The following is a 17,989-nucleotide window of genomic DNA, read 5'->3' as shown; positions in this document are numbered from 1 at the left end:
CTATAACTTTACAAAACAATTTCCCACTTAAGAGTTCATCTCTTAAGGGAATATATTCAAGTTTAGGAGAAAAAAAAGACCACAGATTTTGCATTTAACCACTACTTTTAAATTATACAAAATACCATGCAAATTAAAAATACAAAATCAAGTTCAAATTTTTCAATTCTATTCACTTTTGTAAGTGTAAAAAGTGAGTTATGACAACTTCACAGTTCTCCTTACTATTATTAAATTCAATTTTCTCTTTAATTTTGAAAAGCAATTTAATCTAATTTTTAAACCCACAGAACAGCCTGGAAATTTATAATCTCCAACAGTAGATCTTTATTCAAACAAAAAAAGATGAATACAAAATCTTCATTCCACAAGTCAAGTTTCAAAACCCCACAAAAAATGTACAGAATAAAAAAATGAAATGCAAACCAAATTCCATTTCCGTGACTGGTTTATTAGACTACGGTTCACATTACATATCTGAATAGCAGACTGCATTGTGTTGAGAGGGAATGAGGTAGAAAAAAAAGAAATTTTATTCTTGTAAAGCATGAACTGAGGTTTACCAAGACAAATCTTACCAAGACAAATGCTGTGGTTTTCTTTTTAACTATTTGCACATTTCTTCGTCAATCAACATAAAAAAGCTACTCTGTTATAATAAATTCTAAAAATGGAAACTACAGTTTTATCAAACTTAGTAACACCTTACAGCTCGAAATGAGAGCAAAAAATGTTTAGCTACCAAAATCTATACAGAGCTAAAAGGAAGAACAAAACATCAAGTTTTCAATATGCAATCAGTGTTACAAAAATCATAAATCATTGAACAAAAATAGTTTTGTTTCAGATGAAAAGGATTCAAGATCAGATACCCTAAAACCATACATAGACCATATAAATCTGTAATGAAATGCCAGATGTTGGCTTACGTGGGGAAATGGTACATTTTCTTAAAATCCCACTAGAACAACAATAATGATCCATCAAAGCAGCCAGCTCATTATCAGTTTGTGTTTGTGTGTTTTAAATAAAACATAGCTTTTAAAGCCTGTTTGTGTTTGTTTTTGTTTTGTTTTTTTCCAGGCTTTCAATGCCATCTAGTGGAATACTGGTGAGGTTACAATGAAGGGAGATTTTGAGAAAATGATTTATAGATTTTTCTAGAAGGTTATTAAAGTGGCATTATTTTAATCCAGATTTACAACATATTTAAGTGATTGAAATAATGTATTTTTAATCACTTTCTACATAATAACAGCATTCCAAATGGACACATTTGTCTTTAAAGAAAAAGATCAAGAATACGTACTGATGTTATTCACAGAAATATAATTATTAACATACGCTAAAAATACAAAATTAGAAAGCAAACATTTCATACGTGATACTCTGCCAAATATTTTTATTTACTTCTTTTACTTAACAGTTATATTCTTAACAGGCATTTTTATAAATTTATTTCTATTAAAAGGAAAATATTAAAGATAATAGCTTTAAGACATCAAATATACATATATATATATATATATTTTTTTTAAGCTATCTTTAAAAATTTCTCAACTTCAGCGAACAACATCAAGCTGCCTGCCACATACCTGTCCATTTGGAAGCTAATACTAAAGAAAAGACACATCACAAACTGAAGAGAGAAAAATCCAGTGTATAGTCTGCATTGTTTTTCTTTTAGTTTTAAAAACATTTCATCAGACCCTTTTTCTTTTTTTTTTTCAATATATGAAGTTTATTGTCAAATTGGTTTCCAAAGAACACCCAGTGCTCATCCCACAAGGTGCCCTCCTCAATACCCATCACCCACCCTCCCCTCCCTCCCACCCCCCATCAACCCTCAGTTTGTTCTCAGTTTTTAAGAGTCTCTTATGCTTTGGCTCTCTTCCACTCTAGCCTCTTTTTTTTTTTTTCCCTTCCCCTCCCCCATGGGTTTCTGTTAAGTTTCTCAGGATCCACTTAAGAGTGAAAACATATGGTATCTGTCTTTCTCTGTATGGCTTATTTCACTTAGCATCACACTCTCCACTTCCATCCATGTTGCTACAAAGGGCCATATTTCATTCTTTCTCATTGCCACGTAGTACTCCATTGTGTATATAAACCACAATTTCTTTATCCATTCATCAGTTGATGGACATTTAGGCTCTTTCCATAATTTGGCTATTGTTGAGAGTGCTGCTATAAACATTGGGGTACAAGTGCCCCTATGCATCAGTACTCCTGTATTCCTTGGGTAAATTCCTAGCAGTGCTATTGCTGGGTCATAGGGTAGGTCTATTTTTAATTTTCTGAGGAACCTCCACACTGTTTTCCAGAGTGGCTGCACCAATTTGCATTCCCACCAACAGTGCAAGAGGGGTCCTGTTTCTCCACCTCCTCTCCAGCATCTATAGTCTCCTGATTTGTTCATTTTGGCCACTCTGACTGGCGTGAGGTGATATCTGAGTGTGGTTTTGATTTGTATTTCCCTGATGATCAGACCCTTTTTCCAAAAGAAGAAATGCTATCTATTCTGAGAAAAGACATCACAACACCTTCAATCTCACTGTCTAAAAACTGCAGTCTTGGGGTGCATAGATGGCTCAGTCCTTTAAGCGTGGGACTTCGGCTCAGGTCATGATCTCTCGATTTCTGAGTTTGAACCCTGCATGGGCTTTGTGCTGACAACGCAGAGCCTGCTTAGGATCTTCTGTCTCCCTCTCTCTGCCAGGCCCCTCCTCACGCTCTCTCTGTCTCTATCAAAAGTAAATAATCATTAAAAAAAAAAACTTAAAAACTGCAGTTTTTCCAGTATCTTCACCTTCCACATCCAATAAAATCCTCAGTCCTAAATTCTTTTAAAATGTCTCTCAAATTTAGCCCTTCTCCATTTCCTAAATTTTAGAAGTCTTTTCATGGATGCTAAGAAGTCAAGTCAAATTCATTTATCTTACTTCACAGAAGTATTTTACACGTGAGAAAACATTCTGCACAAACTCCCAGAATGTTATATAAGAGAAGGTATACAGTAAATATTTGTGGAATGCATTAAACATACAAACAAAAATACTTTCTTATATTTAGACAAATGTATTTTCAAGTTTTGACTGCAACAGAGATATCTTTTGTCCTCTTGGCCTATATTTGTCTTACATGAAAAAAGTCAAAGCCATAGCTAAACCAACCATGTGTAATAGTAAACCTAGCTGAATCCTATTTGTATTTATGAGTTAGGAGAATCAGGGCCTTAAAAACAAAAAAAAAAAAATTTTATCTTTAAAGAATAATATCAGAAGGTAGAAGCTCAGAAAAATTCATAAAACAATATTAACATTAGTACTCTTTTCTTATCAGTACTCTTTTTATATGTAAGCATTATGGAAGAACTATGGAAAATGTTTAAAGTCAAGATACAGATTTATAAGGTTCCGAATATTAATATTTTTAATCAGGATTCAACAAATACTCTCAAATGCAACCTAATAAGTTCTGTAACTAGTAACCATGTGGCTATTGTTATTATTATATATTATAATAAATTTTGGTCTCAAGTCTTCCTAAGTCTTGTAACCAATTAAAATAAGTGAAAACCTTTCACATAATTCAAAAAGTATAAATTTCTCCAAATGAATAACAAATTTAGTCAGTAAATACTATATAGATCAGTTTCCTCTATCTTTACTTCAGCATGAAAATCCCATTAATTTGAATTATAACAGAATCCATTTCCCAGTAATGAAATTTTAGGTCATCACTAACTCTTTACTCTTTCCCACAAAAACTGTCAATAAAATTTCAAAAATTTTCTTCTACAATAGTTCCTGTAGTTCCCCTTTTTCCATTCTTGTCACCGTGTCCTCCACTTGGCCAAAGATTCCCAAACACTGCTCCACATTGGAATCACGTGGGGATTTCTTAACACTGCTGACACCTGGCTCCACCCCACATACTGTCACTTAATTAGAATGGGGTAGGGTCTGTGGGTTATTAGTTATTCTAATATGCAGCAAAGCTTGGACACCACTGATCTTACCTCTGAATGATTTAAGCTAAGATTTTTGAAATCTTTCTCAAAGTTTCCTTTTCTATAGAAAATGCTGCAAATAATCCTATTTTTTTTTTCTTTCTACACTATTTTCTCCACCAAAATTCCAAATTTCCAGTATATGGCTTATTTGACTCACATCTCTTAAAATGGAATACAGTGTCATGCTGTCCATAAAAGGCAGAAGTTGTACTAGATGATTTCTTTTTTTCCCCCCAAGTTTATTTATTTATTTGTGGGGGGATGAGTGGGAGGGAGAGGAGAGAGAGAATCCCAAGCAGACTCCGCACTGCCAGTACACAGCCCAACGCAGGGTTCAAACTCACAACCCCTGAGATCATGCATGACCTGAGCTGAAACCAAGAGTCAGACACTTAACCAACTGAGCCACCCAGGTGCCCCATACCTGATGACTTCTAAGGTTTCTTCCCACTCAGAATTTATATAGTTCTCAAAACAACAACAACAACAACAACAACAACAACAAAACAGTCCTTTCTGGATTCTCAAGCACACCTAATGCCCTTCTTCAGTTTTCCTTAACCATCTGCCTTTCTCTAATGAGTTGCACCATATGAAATTTGCCAGTATTAGATTATTTTTAACCTAAACAAACAGCCTTTCTTATGATTCATCCTCACATTCCCCTTCTATTTATTCTTTACACCAGAACCTTTTAACATAACACAACCCAAGCTAAACCATTTCCTTCTTGAAAACCCCAGTGAAATCTCACTTCCTTGTTACAACTTAGATAAGAAAAGGAAGAAGACATGGGTCCATACAGAAAAACCAAGGAGGCCTTTTTTAAAAATGTTCTACATACATATACTTGAATGAGGTAAAGCATTAGATGAAGTTAATGTTTAAATTTTCTCTATACAAGTATTTACACAGACTACTTAAGAAGCATAAATTGGATTTTTTACTTCTGGCATTAGAATATCAAGGGAACCCAAATTAAGACAGTGAGGTGGGTTCTTTTGGTGGTGTTTTTTTGTTTGTTTCTTTGTCTGTTTTTTTACTGATGATTCAATATTTGTATATATTGCAACATGATCATAGTAAGTCCATCACCCAGTACACAGAATATTTTTTCTTGGATAAGAACTTTAAAATCTACTCTCTCAGCAACTTTAGAATATGCAATACAGTATTATTAACTATAGTCACCATGCTGTATGTTATGTCCCAATGACTTATTTATTTTGTAACTGGAAGTTAATACTTCTTGACCCCTTCACCCATTTTGCCCACCCCCAAACCCCTTGCCTCTGGTAGCCACCAATCTGTTCTCTATATCTATGACTTGTTGCTTTTTTTGTTTTGTTTTCTTTTTAGATGCCACATATAAGTGAAATCATATGGTATTTGATCATATGGTCTTTCTCTGACTTTTTTTACTCAGTAAAATTCACTCAAGGTCCATCCATAGTGTTAAAAATGGCAAGACTGCATTCGTGTCTGTGGCTGATAATATTCCATTGTTATGTATTTGTGTGTATATGTGTACACACACACACACACACACACACACACACACACATTTACGTTATCCATTCATCCATCTATGAACACTTAGGTTGTTTCCATGTCTTGGCTGTTGTAAATAACACTGCTGTAAACATGAGGGTGCATATATCTTTTCAACTTAGTGTTTCCATTTTCCTTGTAAGTGGAATTGCTGGATCATACAGTAGTTCTATTTTTAATTTTTTCTTGTCCATAGTGGTTGTACCAATGTATATTCCCACCAATGGTAAACAAGAGCTTCCTTTTCTCCTTATCTTTGCCAACTTGTTATTTCTTGTCTTTTTGATAACAGGCAATGTAACAGGTATAAATTAAGTTCAAAAAATATCTACCCAAGCCAAATAACCAGGTAGGTTGTTTTTTAAACCTAGTAATATACTGCAAGCATTTTCTCTGCAATACGTTTCACTAAGTTTAAAACCCAAGCTTCAGAATAATTTATAGGAAACCATTTTTGAAACAGAAAAGGAAGGAGGAACCTACACTGACTACTCCATGTGAAAGAGCCTCCAGCTTCACAGTCTACATTACCACTCTATTTCCTTCATAGTATTTGTCATACTTTGCATCACCTTGTTTACTGCCTATCTTCCCTCTGCTTGAACCTAGGTATGCTCTCTGGCAGCAGAGAAGTTTTCTCTTGTCTACTGCTATATTCAGTCCCTAGAGAATGTCTAGCACAAAATAGATGCTCAATAAAATTTTGAATATGCATGGGGAAAAGATCAGAAGGCAAAGTTAACCTTGACTGTGTTGGTGATTTTTGTGATTTTTTTAGGTATCTTTTTCTGTTTACTGTATTTTTTGTTCACAGTATATACTAACTTTTTATTACAGGAAAAAGTTATTTTAAAATAATAATTTTAAATTCATGTTTTACATTTTGTTGAAATATTTTTAACAACTTAAAAAACTCAATATAAAAGTTATTTTTTGAAGCCATAGAAGTTCAATCATCAAGAACTAGCCGTGACACTAATTTTAAGACAACTGTATAAAAATAAATCATGTAAGGGACACCTGGGTGGTTCAGTCACATAAGCATCCAACTCTTGATTTCAGCTCAGGTTATGATCTGACAGTTCATGAATTTGAGCCCCTTGTGGAACTCTGTGCTGACAGTGCAGAGCCTGCTTAGGATGCTCTCTCTCTTGCCCTCTCCCGCTGCCCTCGCCAATGTGCACATACTCTCTCTCTCTCTCTCTCTCTCTCTCAAAATAAATAAATAAACTTAAAAAAATAATACTTCTATTAAAAAAATAAATCATGAAAAATATATATCACCATCACTCATCATCAGGGAAATGCAAATCAAAACCACAATGCAGTATCTTTTCACATCTGGTAGAATGGCTATCATCAAAGACAAAAGATAATGACTTAAATTAGTGAGGATGTGGAGAAAGAGGAACCCTGTGCGCTGTTGGTGGGAATATAAATTGGTACAGCCACTATGGAAAACAGTATGAAGGTTCCTCAAAATAATTAAAAATTCAGCAATCCCATTTCTGGATATATATCCAAAGGACTTGAAAATACCATCTCAAGGAGATATATGCATTCCCACGTTCACTGCAGCATTCCAATATCCAAGGTATGGAAACAACTTAATTGTCAGTCAAAAGATGAACACATAGGGGCGCCTGGGTGGCGCAGTCGGTTAAGTGTCTGACTTCAGCCAGGTCACGATCTCGCGGTCCGGGAGTTCGAGCCCCGCGTCGGGCTCTGGGCTGATGGCTCTGAGCCTGGAGCCTGTTTCCGATTCTGTGTCTCCCTCTCTCTCTGCCCCTCCCCCGTTCATGCTCTGCCTCTCTCTGTCCCAAAAATAAATAAACGTTGAAAAAAAAAAAAAAGATGAACACATAAAGATGTAGTACGTATATACAATGGAATTTTATTCAGCCATAAGAAAGAAGGAAATCCTGCCATTTGTGACAGCATGGGTGGACCAAGAGGGGCATTATGCTAAGTAAAATAAGTCACATAGAGACAGACAAATACTGTATGATATCACTTATATGTTGAATCTTAAAAAGTCAAACTCATAGAAACAGAGACCAGAATGATGGTTACCAGAGGCTGAGGGGTGGGGTAGATGGGGAGATGTTGGTCAAAGAGTACACACTTCTAGACAGAAGATGAATAAATTCTGGGGATGTAATAAAAACTTTATATATATTATATATATTATATATACGACCTAACTATAGAGTAACATCTAAATTGTGTTTTGGGGTTTTTTTTGAGAGAGAGACAGAGACAGAAACAGAGTGCAAGCAGGGGAGGGGCAGAGAGAGAAGAAAATACAGAATCCGAAGCAGCTCCAGGCTCTGAGCTTCCAGCACAGAGTCCCATGGGGGGCTTGAACTCACAAACCTTGAGATCATGACCTGAGCTGAAGTTGGACACTTAACCAACTGAGCCATGCAGGCGCTCAAATAACATCTAAATTATGAAACATATACTCAGCATTAAAGTTATACCAAACTACACTGTATAAGGGCATTTCTGAACACAAGTCTTCTTAACTCTTAATTTCAATCTTGAGTAGGAACTTCACCCATCTCAAACTTGGTGTACTGACTGGAGTTTCACTACTCTCCTGATCCAGCAACTCTTAAAGTCTCAAAAATACGCAGAGGAGAAGGCAGCAGTCAGCTCACCCTGCAGCACTTGTGATGTTTCCAGAGAATGGACAGAGAGAACAGAACAAGCACAAGGACTTATGAGCTTTCTTGAGTAAGGCTACATTTAAGCCCAATGCCATGATACTAATTTTACTATTAATTGTTTTTAATTTAACTTAGCTTCTTAGTGAGTGTCAATCAGACCAATGCCCCAAGCTTAATCATCACCTGAATCATATACATACCCTGATCATATGATCCCAGACTAGCCTCTCCACCCAGAAGCAGTCATCTCAAATTACACACCACAAGCCACTGATGGGGCTGCAGGTGGGGAGGTCAGTGAGGAGACTGGGTAATGAGATCATTATAAATTCACTACCTACAAGTACTGGAAAAACATCAAGGTGCACAGTGTAAAAGACAACAGGGGTGCCTGGGTAGCTTAGTCGGTTTAGTGGCCGACGTGGGCTCAGGTCGTGATCTCACAGTTTGTGGGCTCAAGCCCAGCATTGCGCTCTGTGCTGACAGCTCAGAGCCTGAAGCCTGCTTCCGATTCTGTGTCTCCCTCTCTCTCTTTGCCCCTCCCTGGCTTGTGCTCTGTCTCTCTCTCAAAATAATAAATAAACATTAAAAAAAAAAAAAGACGACAAAGTTCACACAAGGTTTAAAAACGACAAAGTTCTTACGCAATACAACATCTAACGCAATCCAATTTAAGGCATGTTTATGATGCATGATAATCTTTTTTCTAGAGTCAAAGAAATAAAAAGAATTGTCAATTAGGATTTATGGTTATTGCCTAGTTCCCAATTTCATCACATGCAATAATCTTTTATAACATTATATAAAACTATTCAAAATGCCTCTTTAAGGTTTTTGTCAAAGTCATTTCATGCAAAAGGGCTGGCTGGAATATTATCATATTTGGAGAATATGTTTGGGTCTGCTCCCAAATAAAGCCTAAGCTGTAAATACAAAATTCACATTAGGGGATAAGGCTCCTCATGGGGATGGGAAATCACTCTCCTGAGCAGCTGACACTGAGGCGTCATGAGAGGACTTATGATTGCTGACCAAGAGAAACAAGCCCTATGTATTAAGATGCCAGACACAGGAAACAAATAGTATTTTGAAATATCAACCTCAAATTGAAAATCACAAGAGCAGACATTCAGAAGACGATGCTTTGATCTGTGATGGAGCCGCTATTCACCAAGGCAGCTTCGAATGGCAATATCCCAGAGTGAGGAACAGCACGGTTGTTTTTTGTTTTTTGTTTTTTTTAACAACGGTTAGTAATTCTCCTAAGGGAAAGCCAACTAGCTTTCAAGTAACACCTATTAAAATATGTAAACATAAGTTCACATGAATCAGGAGATTAAAATCTAAGATATTTATAATTTATTATAAACTATGCTTTAGCTACTTACTCAAAAATGTCTGCTCCATAACAAAAATATATTTGGCTCAAAATGTTACAGCATAAAAAGTAAATTATTTCATTTTATTTCTCCAAATTACAGCATATAAATCAATAAGTTCCATATATACATATAAAACTGATTTCAGGCTAAGAATTTGATACAATAATAAATTCTAAATTTATCAATTTTGCATTTTTCTGTTTCACTATAATGAATCATACTGCATCCCAATGAGTAATGAAAGCAAAAACAAGCCCCAAGCCCACTATACTATAAAAATTTACCTAGTTTTATCATAACTACCATCTTCCTGTGGGAAGGAAAGGCTTCTGTGAATCAATTATTATCCAAAGGCAATATTATTTTTTAAGGAAGTGAAAAGTCACGCTCACACATATAGATCAATACCTTTCCAGGGACCCGGAGACTCTCAATGGCACCAAGATCACTAAGGTTCTCCGGAGGGCTTTTCAGACCCTTAAAAAAATAATAATAAAAAGAATTTTAATTCTGCTGCAGAACTATAAAATGATAGAACATATTTACTAAAATAGAAATCACCATTAAAAACAGAAATTTTCCTGCTTTAAAATATATAGAACGTACGTTCTAAAAACAGCTGTCACTTAATATACTTAATATGTATTAATATGATATTAAATAGTATTTAATAATAGTATTATTAAATCAAGTAAAGATGTACTTTTGGAAGTTTAAAATAAAAATATTAGATGACATCTTCATAACTAATGGCTGAAGTCTAATTTAACCATAGTTTAAAAACAACGAAAAGAAAAGAAAATTGGGTGACAAAAAGCATTCTATAAAAGGACTTATCTATTAATCATTACCAAATTCACCTGATAAAAAGGAACAAGTATTATGATTCTCTGATATAATACACCAACCAATTGAGCTAATCAAAGACTTTTAAATAATGCTAATTGCTTAATTAATACGTAAGTAATCCCTTGATTCTACCTGATTATTTCTCACCAATGCACCCAATTTGTACTGTATAACAAATCTCCTATCTTGCTGCTTTCTACTGTTCTTTAGCTCCCTGGTACCTGGTAATTTCTATATTCACAATCTACTGAGGGACTCTGAAAGTCTCATTTGTACCAGGGAAAGTGAACAAGACAGAAAGAAGTTAGCAATCTAACTTTTCTTTGAAAGCCTCTTTTTAAACATAGGCTATTCAAAGCAGATAACTAAAACCCCTGTAAATATTAGTCTGTGAGGGGCACCTGGGTGGCTCAGTTGGTTAAGTGTCCGACTCCAGCTCAGGTCACTATCTCAGAGTTGTGGGGGTTCTGGATGGGGCTCCAGGCTGACAGCTCAGAGCCTGGAGCCTGCTTCAATTTCTGTCTCCTTCTCTGCCCCTGCCCTGCTCGCACTCTGTCTCTCTCTCTCAAAAATAAATAAACATTTGAAAAAACTGTGAGCAAAATTAGCTGATGCATAAATTTGAGTTTTGTCCTTTAGGTACCTTATATTGGTCCTTTGATGTCCTTAGTAGCCAAAATATATGGTTTACTTAGGTTGACTATTTGAGAGTTAGAGCAGAACTTGCTTATTTTTAAACTATAGAGCCATGTATTCTATCTTCCCTATTATAAAATATGGCCAGTCATGACTACAATTTTTTATGACCGCAGGTGCTTTGCCTCACTCCCAAGTATTCCATTACTCCCAGAAGACTCCACACCCAGGTTTCTCTCACTTTCATTCTCTCTCATATTCTCTCTTTCTACCCCTCTCCCTCTCTCTCTCACACACACATACACACATACATGCACATATATATACATAAACGCACAAGTGTAAAATTTCATAATTTGATTCAAAAGCATGAGCACCCCTAAAATATATTTTAAAAATATAACTGTCATGCCTTTTAAATACATATTTTTAAAAGTACAGATTTGTGTAATCAATCCAACAGAAATTCTTGGAGGAATATATCACATGTAATTTTCTCTTTCCCCAGAGCTACTCAGTAAAGAAACCAATGCCTTAAATGTAAAGTGATACACACTAATATCTAGGAAAGGGCCTTACCTCCAGATTAGTCACCCCATATAATAATCTGCTAATACTATATGGCAACTTTCTAACAAATGTACAAAATAAAAGTCGTAAAAATTGGAAACCCTATTACATGTTGGGAAGCACGGGAGCTCAGTGATTCAGGGAATGGGCTCTGTGGTCTTGAACAACTTACCTACCTTGCCTGTCTTTATATTCTAATTATGGTGACAATAATGCAGAGGCCAGTGGTAAGGAATAAAGGAGATAATGTATGTGGGAGGCCAAAAACAGTGTCTGGTATATGGCAAGCATTCTTTAAGCGCTAACCATTATTCTGAATATTAGTGTGATCACAGAGAAATGCTTCTCTTTTATCAAAACAGAAGTGAAGAATTACATAAGTGTCTCAGAGCACATCTGACACTCACCTGTATTTTTCACATAAATGTCTCAGAGCACAACATCTGGCACTCATGTGTATTTTAAGATTAGCAAGTTTATAAATTTCTATTGACAAAAAAGAAATCATTTTTATCTTTACTTCTCTAAAGCAGGAATTCATGGTTATAACTGTAGTACTCTGCTTTTACGAAATTGAAACTCACTGTAATCATTAACCATTATTTGATTTTCTTTTATATTTAGTATTTGTTTTTTTAATTTTTTTTCAACGTTTATTTATTTTTGGGACAGAGAGAGACAGAGCATGAACGGGGGAGGGGCAGAGACAGAGGGAGACACAGAATCAGAAACAGGCTCCAGGCTCTGAGCCATCAGCCCAGAGCCCGACGCGGGGCTCGAACTCCCGGACCGCGAGATCGTGACCTGGCTGAAGTCGGACGCTTAACCGACTGCGCCACCCAGGCGCCCCTAGTATTTGTTTTGAAAATTTCCTCAGTTTAAATTTATAAAAAGCTCAGCATAAATAATACCTGCCTCTGATCTCTTTTGCACTGCTTGTAGGAATGCAAACTGGTGCAGCCACTCTGGAAAACAGTATGGAGGTTCCTCAAAAAATTAAAAATAGAACTACCCTACAACCCAGCAATTGAACTACTAGGTATTTATCCAAGGGATACAGGGATGCTATTTCAAAGGGGCACATGCACCCCCATTTTTATAGCAGTGCTTTCAACAATAGCCAAATGGAAAGAGCCCAAATGTCCATCGATGGATGAATGGATAAAGATGTGGTATATATATACAATGGAGTATTACTCGGCAATCAAAAAGAATGAAATCTTGCCATTTGCAACTATGTGGATGGAAATGGAGGGTGTCATGCTAAGTGAAATTAGTCAGTCAGAGAAAGACAAATATCATATGACTTAACTCATATGAGGACTTTAAGACACAGAACAGATGAACATAAGGGAAGGGAAGCAAAAATAATATAAAAACAGGGAGACGGACAAAACAGAAGAGACTCTTCAATATGGAGAACATACAGAGGGTTAATGGATGGGTTGTGGAGGGGGGACTGGCTAAATGGGTAAGGGGCATTAAGGAATCTACTCCTGAAATCATTGTTGTGCTACATGCTAATTCGGATGTAAATTAAAAAATACATAAATAAAAAAATTTTTTTAAAAATACCTGCCTCTGCACTTTATTTCTTTGCCCAAAGCACATTTTAACACTTCAGACTACTTCTACTATGCCTAAATGAACCTTCTATTTCCATTTATGAGACCAGCAACTAAATGTCCCAATGATCAAAAGGAGCATGTGAGGTGATTTCTGCCTCTTTCTCTCTTCAGCAAAATTCAACATAGTGGCTGTACTCAGTCCTCAATTTCTCTCTAACCCACCTAATCCAGCTTTCCTCCCCACCACTTCAGGAGAAGTGCTATTGTCAGGTCACCAATGACCTCCATGCTGCTTGATCCAAAGCTCATTCTCACCTTCTGCCACCCATCTGCTGCAGCATTTAGCACAGGTGATCACTCCTTCCTCTTTTCAATTCTTTACGTGGTTTCCAGGACCCACACTACTTGGTTGTTGTCTTTATCCAACATTTATCCAACAAATATTTATTCAGTGTCTGACAGGGGACGGGTGGTCTTTGAGATGCTGTGGTCTTACCTCACCAGCTGCTCCTTCTCAGTCTGCCTTGCGAGATCCACCCTGACCTTCCAGCATTGAAATCTCAAGAGCTCCAACCATGGACTGTTTTATATCCACACTCAATCCATTGGTGATCTTAGCCACTTTATATACCTTATATATGTTTTTAAGTCCCAAATTTTTATCTATATCCTGTGCTTCTCCTCAGAAATTCAGACTCTTAGCCAAGTGCCTATTTTTAATCTTGCCACTTAAATATCTAAAAGAGGCTTTTAAAAAGCAAGTCTAAAAACTTTCTGCCTTCCCTGAATCTGTTCCTTCCTCAGCCTTACCCATTTCGTTAAATGCCAATTCTAATTGAGGGGGCCAAACCATCTGGAATCAACCTTAATGCTTCTCCTTCTCTCACAGCCCAAATCTGATCTGTCAAGAAGTCCTGTCAACTCTAAATTTACAATATACCCACAGATCCAGCCTCTTCTCAATCCTTCCACCACGAGGACTCTGTATAAGGCCCACATCCTCTCTCCTTCAGATACTGCAATAGCATCCTTACTGTTCTCCCTTTTTTTGCTCTTTTTCCCTCTTCAACCTATTCTTTAAAAAGAGGCCAGTCTTTGCTGGCAGTGAGGAGCCTGCTTAGGATTGTCTCTCTCTCCCTGTCTCTGCACCTCCCTCACTCTCTCTCAAAATAAATAAATACACATTAAAAAAATAAATAAGTAAATAAAAGAGGCCAAAAATGTCTTTGTGAAGTCCACATATGTAAAATGGCATCACTCCTCTGCTTGCTATTTCAATCAAAATGGAAGCACGGCTTTGCTATTAGTAAGGGAAAAAGTAGTAGGAGATGAGGTCACGTGAGGTCCTTTGTGATCCGGCTTCCTGCTTTCGGCTCTCATCCCGACCTCATTTTCTACTATTTTCTCCTCACTTTACTCCACCCGCACTGGCCTCTGTTCCTCAGCCATGGTCCTGCCTCAAGGCCTCCACATTTGCTCTTCCTTCCACCCGGAATGCTCCTTCCCAAATATCCACATGGTTTGCTTCCTCACTTCCCTCAGGTTTTTACTCAAATGTCACCTTCTCAGTGAGGCCTTCCACAGCCACCCTATCTAAAATTATCAACAACCGCAAATTGCCAACAACTCCAGACCTCCCTATCCCCTATTCTTCCAAAGCATTAATCCCTATGTCTGCCTGAGCACTTGTCTGATTTGTTCACTGCTGCACACCCTCAAACTTAGAATAGTGCCTGGCACATAGTGCTCTGTAAACATTTGTTGAATGAATTGAAAAAAACAGAGGCCAGCATAATAGAGAAAGCTGAACAACAGACCTCATATAAATAAACAGAGCTAACAAAGCTCACCCTCCCACTCTTTTCCAAAGCAAGATCCTTGCAAAGCTGAAATGCCAAAAAAACCCGTAAGTTTCATAGACCTTTCATATCTCTCCACATTAACAATATTATTAGCATATTCTTTAGCCTCACAAAAAAGAAACATCTTTGTGTATATGTAATACTACTACATTTAACCCAATAATAAATGTTACTAAATAAAAATCTCCCAATGTAACTCCAGGCAGCACTCTATTTTCACATCTTAAAGATTTATGAAATGTGTATTCGTAACGATTAAATATGTGGAAGTCAAGCCATAAACAAATATAATTAGGATGACTTTTAAAATCTGTGTAAAACTTCTAACTTTACTTCACTTTTTACACAGTATGTTCCAGTTATTTTGTATGTGTTCTTTAGGGTTTTTCTATCCTAAGCACGGATTTGAGCTGCTCAAGTCCAATAAGCAACTGATTGAGGCTGAAGAGTCACCATTTACGCAACAATTCACTACATTTAGGAGATCTAAACATATCACGGGTATCTGGACTTGTGTATTTTTTCTCTCCCTTCAGTATTACAAAATAAGGTTAAAAACCAATAAAACAACCAATGTTGCTATACAGTGATGACTACACTGAACTATATGGCAAGCAACATGACAGAAGACCAAATTTAGCTGACGCACAAAAGTCCAAATTCAGCATTCTAGAAGCAGTTTAGGAGTAGTAGTGATATAATGTATATTGGTGTAAAAATTAAAGAGATACTAAAAAAAAGCAAACAGATACCAAAAGTCAGCCTGAAATCATCTACTATTGTTACTGCAACAGCCTGCTTCCAGTTTTCCTGCTTTCTCAGCATCAGTGCAGCCACTGAGATGAACTCTGTGATCAAGCACTTCCTTCACAAGACCCAGATGCTGTGTTAACTCCTTGATCTCTTTACCTTCATCATATCATATGAACATCACCATCAATCTGACACCATGAGATACGTGTTATCATCCCTATTTTAAAGATGTGGAAACAAATGCTCAAAAAAGGTGACTTCTTCAAGGTCACATAGCTACTACTGGATGGAGCAAGATGCAAACATCCCTGAGTAACAAGTGGTATGAACCATAACACCAGTACTCAACAAATGTGAGGGATCGCCACTTACTTAAATCTTTTATTATTCACAGAACTTTTTAATTTTATTTTTGTGACATTAACAATACAATTTAGGAGGAGTAAAATAATCACGTAGGACTCATGTATTCTTCACAAGATATCTACCATTTGTAACCTATTCAGGTATCTCTCAAATTCTGAATTCTCAAATAAGAATTTAATTTGGAATCTGTTTTCTAATAAACAACAAACCTAACTCACAAATGAAACTTTCACTAAATGACTATCCTTCATATTCTCCAAAGTTCTCAAAATCTCTAATTTACAACCCTGAATTAACTTCTCTCATATAAAAGTAATAAAGTATGGCCAATTACGGTGAAATATTAGAGTTGAATAAATAAAGGTATCTAAAGTCATAATTTCTTGCTTGAAGAAAGCTGAGACATGACTAGGAAGTCCATAACATTTATGAGATGGAATAAAAACCAAAGTTTTTTATTCATGAATTATCACTGTGGCAAAAAATAAAAGACCATTATTTTGCCATAACAATGATTTTTTAAGTACAATTTCTCACGCATTAACTTATTGGTGGTGACTCTCAGAATTGTAAGATAAGATTAACAAAAATAATTATTTTCATTTTAGCATCTGGAAATTTAGGCTATAAGGTTTGGGAACTTGCCCAAAGTCACCAAGCTACCAATTCTGTCTTCAACTCATCCACTTTTTTTTCACTCTTTCCAGATCATCTCTATTGCACAGACCTCACCCGCCTACCCAGGCCACCTGCTCAGAGACGAGAGGCAGCCTAGATAAAGGAAATCCTGCAGGCAGCTGGGACTGTCACTGGAACGACGGCAAAAGGGAGAGGAAGGGAAACCAAGATAGCCTTCATTGAAACTCCCTCATTGACCTTATCTAAAGGAATGTTTCTGGGACGCCGCTACCCGCCTGAGCAGAGCTCAGATCAGGGCGGCTCAGATTAGTTTTCCAGGGTGTGCCCCGACTTTCCAGTGCCCCTGACACCTGCCACCAGCCATACCTTAGGCGTCCGCCCGTCCCGGTCCAGAGACAGACCATCTAGACTCCTCTACCAGCAGAAACGAAGGAGGCCTTTGCTTCAGCCTCTGCGACTTACCTGTCGGGTCATAAGAGATTTGATTTTTTGCATGTCGAAATCGTGAAAGGGGTATTCTGTGGCAAAGAACTGACAAATCACGCCCAAACACCAGACAGCTGGCCGGTACACAGGGAAGCCATAGTGAGTAGTCACGTGGAGCTGCCGACCCTGGTCATCCTCTCTCGTTCCCTGAGCATGCTGGGAATTGTAGTCTTCCGGCTACCACCGACACCCGCAATGAAGAGGAGAGGACAGCCCAGGTACTACATTTCCCAGCAAGCAAAACAGTGGACGCTTCAGTTAAGCCTGCAAGTCTTGTTGCTCTGAGTGACCACGGCGACCGCCTGTCTTTACAGAATTCCTTGCCCTTGGTAACTCCATTGATAAAACGAAAAGCTAACTCGTAGGTGACCAGGCATTGAACGACAGGAACAAGCATTGAGAAGACAGTATATAAACCAGACTGACGTGATTCCCCTAAGAGTATAATGGAGGAAACCCCACCTAGTAGAGACGGGCGGAGTGGGAGGACCTGAGATTGACGTGACAGGAACTCAAGGGAAGGCAGTCTCCCAGAAGTGACCTGAGAACCTGGGACTCTCTAGCTGGCTCTGGGCTTGGCCTGAAGAAAGGTGTGGTCCAGGTTGTCCAATAGGCAGCTGTCCAGGGTTAGGGCTGTTCT

General features: G+C 37.3%; 1 protein-coding gene across 4 annotated transcripts in view; it reads right to left on the bottom strand.

Moving 5' to 3' along the window:
• The window catches only part of VPS50 (VPS50 subunit of EARP/GARPII complex), a 132,410-nt gene extending 114,926 nt beyond the window's left edge, over nucleotides 1–17,484 (bottom strand). For 3 of the 4 annotated variants that reach the window (XM_011280388.4, XM_045052375.1, XR_006594207.1), the window contains exons 1-2: nucleotides 17,326–17,482; nucleotides 10,029–10,097 (exon numbers count right to left, since the gene is read on the bottom strand). In XM_011280388.4, coding sequence (XP_011278690.1) covers nucleotides 10,029–10,097; nucleotides 17,326–17,358 — 102 coding nt within the window. In that variant the 5' untranslated portion in view covers nucleotides 17,359–17,482. Of the gene's footprint in view, nucleotides 1–10,028; nucleotides 10,098–17,325 lie in introns of all 4 variants that reach the window. The other variant, XM_045052376.1, reaches the window with a different exon arrangement.
• Between the last annotated feature and the right edge of the window lie 505 nt (nucleotides 17,485–17,989).

The sequence above is a fragment of the Felis catus genome, chromosome A2 (genome assembly GCF_018350175.1).
Source record: "Felis catus isolate Fca126 chromosome A2, F.catus_Fca126_mat1.0, whole genome shotgun sequence".
Taxonomy (NCBI): Eukaryota; Metazoa; Chordata; class Mammalia; order Carnivora; family Felidae; genus Felis; species Felis catus.
The sequence above is the reverse complement of the archived record's forward strand: the minus strand, read 5'-3'. Positions and strand labels throughout refer to the sequence as shown.